The sequence below is a fragment of the Nerophis ophidion genome, linkage group LG25, assembly GCF_033978795.1.
Source record: "Nerophis ophidion isolate RoL-2023_Sa linkage group LG25, RoL_Noph_v1.0, whole genome shotgun sequence".
Taxonomy (NCBI): domain Eukaryota; kingdom Metazoa; phylum Chordata; class Actinopteri; order Syngnathiformes; family Syngnathidae; genus Nerophis; species Nerophis ophidion.
The window spans coordinates 35,428,831-35,441,292 of record NC_084635.1 but is presented as its reverse complement, the minus strand read 5'-3'; the positions used below and the strand labels follow the sequence as shown (position 1 = coordinate 35,441,292).

The window sequence follows — 12,462 nt, the reverse complement described above, 5'->3', positions numbered from 1 at the left end:
TAAAGTCCAGCTGGTTACCGACTAGTCAGCGATGTAAAGACCTTAAACTACACCTGGGCAGAATATCAATATTACCATTGACCTAGTAAATATTACTCTTCATAAAAGTCCTATTTAATAAATATATCTAACCTACTTCCTGTTAACAACCTTGTCACATGTTATGAAAGCTTGTCTTATTATTTTCAAGCTTACAGTAGGTCGGGATGATGAACTAAATACAGCAAAAGAAGGGACTCATAAAAACTGACCAAAAATACATCTTCTAAATAAATCTGCATTGTAATTAAATAAACAGTAAATAATAATGCATATGTTTATTAATAAATAGGTGAAGTTTATTGTATTTATATAGCGCTTTTACATAGTGAAACCCAATATCTGAGTTCCATTTAAAGCAGTGTGGGTGGCACTGGCAGCAGGTGGGTAAAGTGTCTTGCCCAAGGACACAACGGCAGTGACTAGGATGGCGGAAGCAGGTATCGAACCTGGAACCCTCAAGTTGCTGGCACGGCCACTCTACCAACCGAGCTATGCCGCCACAAACAAAGTTAAAATGCAGATGTAAATACAGTTTCACAAATTTAGTCATAATGTTTGCTCTTAAAGAAAGTTCTCTATGACTTTAGCGCCACACTTCTTCTGTTTGATGTTGTCATTGTTGCCACAAGTGGTGGAAAAGTGTCATCGGCGGTCGCTGGAACGAGTATGACAATCCTCCTGGTAGGGGTGTATCCCTTTATGGAGGATGCCTGTGCGTGACTTTGTTTCAAGTGGGGAGACTGGTGCACAGACAGTCACCTCGCCATCCTTGACAGAATCAGGTCAGGGTCCAGTGGCATGGAGTCCAAGACGACTGGGGACCCTTTTCTGCTGCAGCCTTCCTCCACCATCGCAGCCGTTGTGGTAGTTCTTCCATCTACCGTCTTCCGCCTGCTCCGCCGTTGAGGTCTTCAACGTATCCCTGGCTAGGGGGCAGTCAGGTACTAGGCCTTTGCCAAGTACCTGACTGCCACCTGGGGTAACAGTAGTAAAGGGCAAAATCTCTTAGTTCCCCAAGAACCCATAGAGGAGCCACTTTAACCTCATGCCCAGGACACTGGAAAAGTGTATTACAAGTGAGTGCCACCACAGCTGGGAAACACATGTTTTTTGGCGGCCCAACAGTAGGCCCAATGGTTAAGAAACACTGATTTAAACATTTAAAAAAGCATACCGTATCAAGTTTATTTAAAAACACCCACAGTTGAAATACAAAGGGCTGTACACCACAATCAAGTAAACACACAAAAAGCAGAGAACTACAGGCAAAAATATATAATTTAAACAGAGGTAAAATACAGACGTTTGTTCCCAAGATGTGTGCTTTTACCATACCAAACTCCCGAATTTCAGTGCCCTTCCTGAAAATCTCCCAGGGCAACCATTCTCCTGAATTCCACGCGGACTAAAATGCCGGGGGCGTGCCTTAAAATCACTGCCTTTAGTGTCCTCTACAACCCGTCGTCACGTCCGCTTTTCCTCCATACAGACAGCGTTCCGGCCCAGTCACATATGCGGCTTTTACACACTCATAAGTGAATGCAAGGCATAGTTGGTCAACAGCCATACAGGTCACACTGAAGGTGGTCGTATAAACAACTTTAACAGTGTTACAAATATGCACCACACTGTGAACCCACACCAAACAAGAATGACAAACACATTTCGGGAGAACATCCGAACCGTAACACAACAGAACAAATACCCAGAACCCTTTGCAGCACTAACTCTTCCGGGACGCTCCAATATATCCCCCCCGCTACCACCAAGCTCCGCCCCCACCATCCCAGCCCACCTAAAGACATCCACCCCCATCTCCTGAATTCTGAGGTCTCAAGGTTGGCAAGTATGGCTGTTACTGCCATCAAGTGTAAAAGGAGTAAAACATCAGTACATTATTTGCATGGCTGTGTGTGAGGTTGAGTTCACACTCCAAACATTAACAACACATTCATAAAGTCACAAGCTGATTCAATGTCATTGGGGGAAAAAAAGCCTCAAAACATTGTAACTTTTGCTTTTACTTCCTGAAAAAGGCGGCATGAGTTCAGTTGTTTCGGGGAGCAACGGCAAGCACACAGAAAAAAAGCCTGCGACATCCTGGAGGGACTGAGTGAAGAAGAGCAGCTTCCTGTTACTGTGATTGTTTGTTTGTAGAGCAGGCAACAGTTGGAGGCAAGACTTCCTTTTACTGATCTCTTCTCTTCATGTAAAATTCATCAGCTACTTCCTCATTAACTATGGAGAAAAAGGAAACTTTCTACACTTTATCTGAGGGTTGTCTAGCTCATTAAGGTTCTCACTAATTCCCCAAATGGCTGATTAGACAAATCCACTTGAAGATGCTCTTCAGAGTTTAGTGCAGGGGTGTCCAAACTTTTGGACTTGAGGGCCGCATTGGGCTAAAAAGCCTCTTGATTTTCAGAGTCATCACTGTCACCGACGTCACAATGGGGTGAGTTTTTCCTTGCCCTTATGTGGGCTCTACCGAGGATGTTGTTGTGGTTTGTGCAGCCCTTTGAGACCCTTGTGATTTAAGACTATATAAATAAACATTGATTGATGACAATTTACATTGTAGATTGTCACATCAAAACTATGAATGAACACATGTGGGGTTATGTACTTCACAAAAAAAGGTGGCTATTTCTTTAAAATAGCCCCCCTTTGCTCTAATTACTGCTTTGTACACTCTTGGCATTCTCTCAATGAGCTTCAAGAGGTAGTCACCTGAAATGGTCTTCACTTCACAGGTGTGCTTGATATCTTACAGTTGACTTTGTCAGGTTATGTTAACTCTAAACTGAACAAAATTGACGCTAATCTATCTTTTTGTTATTTTTTTTTTTCCCAAAGAAGAATCCATAGCCAACTCGATAAAGATAAGAATCATTTAGCAGAATCAAAAGTGGAATCAGAACTGGAAAAATCTTATCAATTCCAATCCTTACCCCGCTTTATATCGGACTTGTCAAAGACAGTTTAAAAAAAAAAAAAGGCCTTTTGATTTTCTTTCCTTAAGTAGTTTTGCAAGATTTACCGTCCCTTGGTTGATCTCCCACTGAATATTTTCGGATTGTATCGTTCTTAAAAAAATGATATCGTCCCTGAATCAAATCGGATGAATGGCAACCAAAAAATTCAGAATATAATTGATGTTCAAACGAAACGTTACACTCCTAAAAATCTCCACATAGTGTTTGATTTTGTTTCCTGAATTTGTTTTGCTGGATTTACCGTCTCGTAGTTGATCTCTCACTGAATCGTTCGAAAAAAATTATATCGACCATGAATCGTATCAGCAAGATGGCAACCAAAAAAATTGGAATGGAATGGTTGTTCAAACAAATCGTTACACTCCTTGTACTTCCAAAGTGCTTGATTTCCTGAAGTTGTTTTGACGGATTTACCGTCTTGTGGTTGATACACTGAATTGTATCGTTCTAAAAAATTGAATCGTCTCTGAATCGTATCGGCAAGACAGCAACCAAAAAATTTGGAATAGAATTCTTGTTCAAATGAATCGTTGCACTCTTCGTACTTCCACATAGTGCTTGATTTTGTTTCGTGAATATATTTTGCCGGATTTATGTCATGTGGTTGATCTCTCACTGAATCGTTTGAAAAAAATTATATCGTCTCTGAATCGTATCGGCAAGACAGCAAACACAAATTCGGAATGGAATTGTTGTTCAAACCAATTGTTGTACTTCTAGTACTTCCTTGGTGCTTGATTTCCTGAAGTTGTTTTGCAGGATTTTGCATCCCGTGGTTGATCGCCCACTGAATCGTTTCGGATCGTATCGTTCTAAAAAATTGTATCGTCTCGGAATCTTATCGGTAAGACGGCAAATACAAAAAATTTGGAATGGGATGGTTGTTCGAACGAATCGTTGCACTCCTAGTACTTCCACATAGTACTTGATTTAGTTTCCTGAAGTTGTTTTGCAGGATTTTGCGTTCGTGGTTGATCTCTCACTGAATCATTTCGGATTGTATCGTTCTAAAAAAGTTGTATCGTATCGGTAAGACCGCAAACAAAAAAAATTTGGAACGGGATGGTTGTTCGAACGAATCGTTGCACTCCTAGTACTTCCACATAGTGCTTGATTTGTTTCCTGAAGTTGTTTTGCAGGATTTTGCGTCCCGTGGTTGATCTCCCAATGAATCGTTTCGGATTGTATCGTTCGAAAATAATTACGTAGTCTCTGAATCGTATCGGCAAGACAGCAAACACAAATTCGGAAGGGAGGGGTTGTTCAAACCAATCGTTGTACTCCTAGTACTTCCTTGGTGCTTGATTCTGTTTCCTGAAGTTGTTTTGCCGGATTTAGCTTCCCGTGGTTGATCTCTGCACTTGTCCCACATGTATTACTGTCCTGCTATTCACTATTCAGTCCAGTTCTTACCCACCCACACAGATGCATGCACAGTCAGAAGTGCACACACACACACACACACACACACACACACACACACAGACACACACACACAGAGGCGTGTAGTCCGGCACAGATGCGCTCACACGCGGTCTGAATGGGAACATCTGCAGACAGATGGGTGTGTGTCGCCCTGGAGCGCCATAGTGAAACAGAGACACATTCATCGGGGGAGGAGGGGAGCGGAAGGACGTGTGACAGAAGGGGAGTTATAGACTAAAGCGAGAGAGAGACGGATCAAATGAAGTCGGAAGATTCTCTCTCTCTCTCTCTCTCTGTCTTCTCTTGTCAATAGAGGACGCATTGTTGGCCTCCTCGTCTGTTTTCTTCCTCCTTTTGCTCGGATCACTGAGCCTGACGCCAGTGTGTTTGCATGCTGATGCCGCTAATTAAGGGCTACACTGTCATTATGTCATTAATCCCATCACTTCAGAGTGGAAATACCTCCGCGTGACGTTCTGGATCCCACTATTTCCTCCTTGTTTACCACATTTCATGTTTGTGTTTGGTGCAAATGATTGATGAAGGAAGACTGTGTCTTCTATGCTCGGAACGAGCCTATTTAAAGACGTAACACAGCCGTAAATCTCACACGTGGTGCATGGAACCATATGGGCACCACTGTAGTTCCTGATTTACGAGGCTCCATCAGCGGCCTTATGAGGCTCGGAGCTTAGCAGCTGGATGTGATTCTTTCTTCTGGTGAAAACTGAATGTTCTGTTTTCATACAAAGCAAATGATTATGTGACGACTTGTAAATGTACAACCGACACCTTTTTTAACTGATCTCAACTGGATTGTTCATTTAGAAGAGATGATTGACACTTTTAAATAGGTACATTTGATCATCACTGACATTTTACACCAGAGATGTCCAAACAAACTTATCGGTATCTGTTTCAAAAAGTACAGAGCGCCAGTAAACCTTAAAGACACTGCCTTTGCGTGCCAGCCCAGTCACATAATGTATGTGGTTTGCGCACACACACAAGTGAATGTAAGGCATACTTGGTCAACAGCCATACAGGTCAAACTGAGGGTGGCCGTATAAACAACTTTAATACTGTTCCAAATATGCGCCACACTGTGAACCCACACCAAGCAAGAATGACAAACACATTTCGGGAGAACATCCGCACCGTAACACAACATAAACACAACAGAACAAATACCCAGAACCCCTTGCAGCACTAACTCTTCCAGGACGCTACACTATACACCCCCGCTACCACCAAGTTTTTCAACTTGTTTAAGTCAGGATCCATGTTAATCAATTCATGGTAAAGTTACATTGTTTATTGCAGTGGTTCTCAAATGGGGGAACGCGTCCCCCTGGGGGTACTTGGGTTCCACCCAATTCAAAACGTTCCAACTTCAAACTATTCAGCCTATTCAGGAGTTGCGGGATTTCCTTTGACAAATTCCCAGATTTCCCAGAATTCCAGGTTTTCCGAGACATTTTTCCCATTCGAAATGAATTGGCCATTTTTCAAACTTCCACCATTTCCACATTTTTCAACCTATTCAAACCATTCCACCTTCAACATATTCCACCATTCTGGAAATTCAAACTTTATCTTTTCCAAGTTCCAAAAAATTCCAGGATTTTCCAGAATTCCTGCTTTTCCAAAGCCCTATTTCCACCCCTTTTTTTTTTGGCGACTACTCCTTCCACATTTTTCAAGGCATTTCAACTGTTCCACCGTCAAAACGTTCCTCTTAATCAGAACTGATACAATTCCCGGTTTCCCTGAAATTTCGTAATACCATTTCAACATGTTATTACTTCAACATTTCTCCAACCTTTTATACTCATTCAGACCATTCAAGTGTTTTTTTTACTTTTTCCCAAAAAATATGATGCCCTCCCCGCTCATGATAACTACCGAACCGTAACTGAAAAGGGTTGGCTAAACAGCTATTAAGGTTTGACCAAATCAGCCCCCATGTTGACTATTGAATCGTGACTTAAAAGGGCTGGCCAAACAACAAAACAAGGACTATAAGGCAGGCTGCTTTTCCACTTATTACAGACAATTAACAATTCAGTTCTTTGTAGTTGTACAGTTAATGTCTCCTACATTTCTTAAAACCAACTAGTTTGAATGATAAAACAAGTCATAACAATCCAAAGTCTAAGGCTTTTATTTTTAATTGTATGCTGATAGTTTGCATGATTGTCAGAGACTTTTTACAGAGGCAATCAAATTCACCAATTAATGATAAATTCAGAACCAAAATTATCTTTAAACAGATTTTAGTTTCAAACTGTTGCTTTGACATGTTTATTAAGTGGGAGACTGACGCAGGCATTTAGCTTTTCGACGCACCATCCTAACTCACGGTTTCAACATTTGGTTCTTCTTAAAAGTGTATTAAATGACTTTGAACTTTCTGCAACCATTGGCCTTCCACATGTAAAGCGAGTGGAGACAATTTTGAGATAGCGCTCTAGTAATATCAGACAAGTGCTGCTTTGACTCTTTGTCTTGTTGTTAAACTTGCACGTGAACTTCTTTTTGGACAATTTTGCAGTCAAATACGCAAATTCATATAACATGTTATAGGCCGACGTATGACTCAAAGTCATTTAACTTGGTTTCTTGCGCAATCAGCGCCCATGTTAGCTACCAAACCGTGACTTAAAAGGGTTGGCTGAACAGCTATTAAAGCACAACGCGACTGGCGCCCATGTTCACTACCAAACTGTGACTGAAAAGGTTGGAGGCACAGTATGCATGGTCTGCCCGGCAGCTGGGCAGACCATGCATACTGTTGCTGGAAGGCACGGTACGCCAAGGAATCTATTGATGTCTTGAATAATGTCTCAGTCCAATTTGGTCTGAATGTTCACACAAGTCATGAGATGCCAAACAAACACACACACGCGCCCCGTCCCTATTATCTCAACACATAAAGTTTTTATTGCATATTTAAGTTGATATTTCCATTTTTATATTTTTAAATATCAGCTACAGACATTTTTGTTTTAATGTTGGCATTTCTGGCACATGGTTTAATATTTGTTTTGTTTTATTTAAGGTAGCCTATGTGTTTTCTTTTTGTTTGCAAATTTAAGTTGATATTTTCTTTGTTATATTTTTAAAAGTAGGCTACAGAACATTTAGTTTTTATGTTGGCATTTCTGGCTCTTAATTTATCTGTTTTATTTTGAAGGTATTTGTTTTCTTTTTGTTTGCATATTTAAGTTTACATTTTCTTTGCTACAGAACATTTAGTTTTTATGTTGGAATTTGTTAAGGGTTTCTTAATTTCATATTTTTTTTGCACCAAACAAACGAGGCCTATTTATTTAACTGTTGATTGCAAGCATTTTAGTAGGCTATTACTATTTTTTTTAATTTCCCACTTTTATTTATTTCTTATTTTCATTTCAGTGCAATAAAACATATTTAACAACCAAGACATTTAGTCCCACTTTGTTTATTGGACAGGCCGGAAACGCACACACAGTGTTTTTAAAAGTAACAGAATCTCTACTCGAGCTGCAATGTCTGTTTGCAAACGTCAAGGGGAGTCTGTCAGGGCAGAGAGCGATTCACGTCTGTTGCCCTCTGGCCCACAGAACTGTAGCTGAGTGATTCAGGTTTGCTTCACGAACCTACAAGAACTGACTGGTTGTCGCCGAGGACGTGATTCAGGTTGTCGCTGCACTCACTCACTCATTCAGAATCAGGACTCGCGAACCCACTGACACAGAGAAGTGACTGTGTCGCTGAGATCTGCCGCTGGGCAAACTGTTACTGACGGACTCATGATTCGCCGACCTGCACACAGAACTGCTGCTGCAGAAGTCATTTAGTGAACAAATCAATTTAAGGAACTGATTCTAGTGATTCAATAAAGTCAAAAGAACTGCCGATCCCATCACTACTGAACATTGTCAGCCTTTTTTAATGTCAAACACTTTTTGAAGAGTTAATCAAAACCCTCAGTCGCCTGACAAGTCCAGTATGCAATGTCATCTTTCAACAGAACTTTGTTTTATCTTGTTGCTCTTATATGTTGTTATTCACTGGGAGATTGACACAGGCATTTAACTTTTCCACACACCATCCTGAATCATGGTTTCAATCGTAGTCCATGTAAACTACCAAACCGTAACTTAAAAGGGTTGGCTGAACTGCTATTAAGGTACGACACTGGCGGCATCTGTGTAGGCTACCGAACCGTGACTTAAAATAGGTTGGATGGACTGCTTTTAAGGTATGACCTAATTGGTGTCCAAGTCAATTACTCAACCACAACTTACAAGGGTTACCTGAACAACTATAAGGTGGGCAGGCAGGTTATAGTCAATGTTGCCAACCCTTTAAACTTACAGTTCAGTAGTTAACACTGGCGACTATCAAAACTGTAAGACAAAACCTCTACAATATATATAGATTTTTAGGGCTCCCCTGAAGTTTGGTCCCGGGGACTCAGAAGTGTGTCGGTCATAAAAATGTTACAAATAAATCATGTTGTTTTTTAATATATATTATTCAAGACTTAGATCAACTTCAGGTCTATTTGTCTATATAAAGTAAAACCTTTTTTTTTTTTGTTTTATGTCCTTTTTTTCAAAGAAAGCCCTTTTGTTATGGCAGGAAACCCAAAACATGCAATATTTCCATTCCCACCCAAAATTTCAAAGTGGAACATTTGATGTGAAGTAATTAGAGCCTTAAATAAGTCAATGATTCATAACATTGATTTTAATTCATTAGACATTTTTCGAGCAATGATCGTTTTTTTAACCAAAATCCAACTAAAATTATTGGGGATCCAATAACACTTATAAAAGTGTTAAAAATAATTGTTGTATTTTTCATTTTATTTTAACACTTATATCTCTAGATATACTTCAGATCTATCCATCAATCAGTTTTCTTTTTTTTTTAAAGATGTTTTTATTTGTTTGTTTTATGCCCTTTTTTGTCAAATAAAACTTTTTATTTCACTTCTTTGCCCTTTTAATACATTTTTAAATGTTTTTTGAGTAGTATTTTAAGAACAGGCCCCACTTTATAACCCTAATGGTCTAGATCTGTACAAAAAATGGAGAATCCAATCCAAGAATAATTATATATTAGCTATTTCCTCTTAACTTTCACTGAAAATGAAAACACCGCCATGACTGAGAATATTTCTTCTGTGTTTTTGCAGGGAAAAGTGCACTTGGAGCTCCGCTTAAGTGAAGTCATCACAGACAGTGGAGTCATCAACCACAAATTAGCCACACGGTAAGGCTCGGACACGCTTTTTTGTTATTGCATCCTCCAAGCCAGCAGTGTTGTTCCACCTGAAATTGGTCGGTTGGTTTTGTTATGCGGCGGCAAAAACCACGCGGTCGACTTCCGCCCAATTGTGTCCAGGAACATTTGTCTCGCGTTCATTTGATTGCAGTTTTTAGTCACAATGCAGCTCGGGTTGTCAAAAGTATTTACACTTTGATACCAACAGGAAAAAATACATGGGTACCTGCTTTTTTCAGTATTGTCAGTAAGTAATACTGTACATCTCTTTTTCGTGGGTGAGACGCGTGACTTCTTGGTGAGTGAGAACTGACACCAAGACGCAGCAGAAATGCTCTCCCATGCATTTTGTCGCTGTAATTAGCGAGTAGAGCAGGCCTGGGCAATTACTTTGACTGGGGGGGGGGCCACATTTAGAGAAAGAACAAGTGTGTGGGGGTCGGTATGTCTATTTTTAGGAACACTAATACAAAACCTCACAATGTCTGAATGCTAAAAATGTTAGGACAGACCACCCTAAAAAACGTAATGGAATTTTACATTTTTCTATGAACAATAAAACACTGAATATTGACAAAATATGAATGTCACACCCCCTTTTGATAGACATATTTTACGATCAAGTGAAACGCAACAAACAGTGAAATAGGAACGCTAAGGGTACAAAATGAACCCACCTACAATCTTAAATAATCTGATATTTACTGAATTCCCCCCAGGGATCAATAATATACTTTCTATTCTATTCTGATCTATATATCACTAAGCTTGAGAACTTTGTTGTGAAAATCTTCTTCCTCGTGTGTGTGCATGTCTATATATATAATGTATATATATATCTTGTTTGCCATTTGGGTTACAAATTGATAAAGAACCCAATTAAAAGTTCTCCGCACGTCAGAAAGGGTCTGGACTTGTGGAAGTCATGCAGTGTGCCGGTGCCACTGTAGTGGACGTCACGCAAGGAGGTGGCATTGACAAGAAAAGACGGAGTGTCGACCTGCAGGATGTGATTCTGTAACTCACAGCCAGGGTTTGGTAACACGTCAACATCGCAAAGCCAGACTTGCCACCACTTCCTGTCAGCTGCTGTCACCTGTGGTTTAGCCTGAGGACGTGCACCCCCGCACTTTCTTCCACACTCTGTCCGCTAATGGATGGATTGGCGTGAAAAGCAGTCCGCTCATGCTGTCCCGCTGACAACTTGCTTTTCATCTCCTTTCCCCTGGCAAACATTCTCCTGGAAGTTTTGACTACGCCAGTTTCCTCAGTGCGGAGACCAACTCTGACTTTCTTTATGATTGCTTGTGATGCACGTACACTATTCCAGCTTGGATAGCTGGTTGCCGAGCAACCGTTTTTTTTTGCAGGTAATTCATGGTGTGAGTTTATGACCTTACAGAAAACCTAAAAGCAGTGAAGTTGGCACGGTGTGTAAATGGTAAATAAAAACAGAATACAAAGATTTGCTGATCCTTTTCAACTTATATTCAATTGAATAGACTGCAAAGACAAGATATTTAATGTTCCCACTGAGAAACTTAATGTTTTTTTTGTAACTAATCATTAACTTAGAATATAATGGCAGCAATACATTGCAAAAAAGTTGTCACTGGGGGATTTTTACCACCGTGTTACATGGCCTTTCCTTTTAACAACACTCAGTAATTGTTTGCAAACTGAGGAGACACATTTTTGAAGCTTTTCAGGTGGAATTATTTCCCATTCTTGCTTGATGTACAGCTTAAGTTGTTCAACAGTGTCCGTTGTGGTATTTTAGGCTTCATAATGCACCACACATGTTCAATGGGAGACAGGTCTGGGCTACAGGCAGGCCAGTCTAGTACCCACACCCTTTTACTATGAAGCCACACTGTTGTAACACGTGGCTTGGCATTGTGGAAATAAGCAGGGGCGTCCATGATAACGTTGCTTGGATGACAACATATGTTCCTCCAAAAGCTGTATGTACATTTCAGCATTAATGGTGCCTTCACAGATGTGTAAGTTACCCATGCCTTGGGCACTAATACACCCCCATACCATCACAGATGTGTAAGTTACCCATGCCTTGGGCACTAATACACCCCCATACCATCACACATGTGTAAGTTACCCATGTCTTGGGCACTAATACACCCCCATACCATCACACATGTGTAAGTTACCCATGCCTTGGGCACTAATACACCCCCATACCATCACACATGTGTAAGTTACCCATGTCTTGGGCACTAATACACCCCCATACCATCACACATGTGTAAGTTACCCATGCCTTGGGCACTAATACACCCCCATACCATCACACATGTGTAAGTTACCCATGTCTTGTTCACTAATACACCCCCATACCATCACACGTGTAAGTTACCCATGCCTTGGGCACTAATACACCCCCATACCATCACACATGTGTAAGTTACCCATGCCTTGGGCACTAATACACCCCCATACCATCACACATGCTGGCTTTTCAGCTTTTGTGCCTATAACAATCCGGATGGTTCTTTTCCTCTTTGGTCAGGAGGACATGATGTCCACAGTTTCCAAAAACAATTTGAAATATGACCTTTTCAGACCACAGAACACTTTTCCACTTTGCATCAGTCCATCTTAGATGAGCTCGGGCCCAGCAAAGGTGGCAATGTTTCTGAGTGTTGTTGATAAATGGCTTTGGCTTTGCATAGTAGAGTTTTAACTTGTATTTGCAGATGTAGCG

At 40.6% G+C, this 12,462-nt stretch overlaps 1 protein-coding gene across 2 annotated transcripts in view; it reads left to right on the top strand.

Annotated features, from left to right (window-relative positions):
- rasa3 (RAS p21 protein activator 3) overlaps positions 1 to 12,462 on the top strand; it is a 108,277-nt gene that overhangs the window by 51,257 nt on the left and 44,558 nt on the right. For both annotated transcript variants that reach the window (XM_061887066.1, XM_061887067.1), the window contains exon 5: positions 9,652 to 9,728. In XM_061887066.1, coding sequence (XP_061743050.1) covers positions 9,652 to 9,728 — 77 coding nt within the window. The remainder of the gene's footprint in view (positions 1 to 9,651; positions 9,729 to 12,462) is intronic.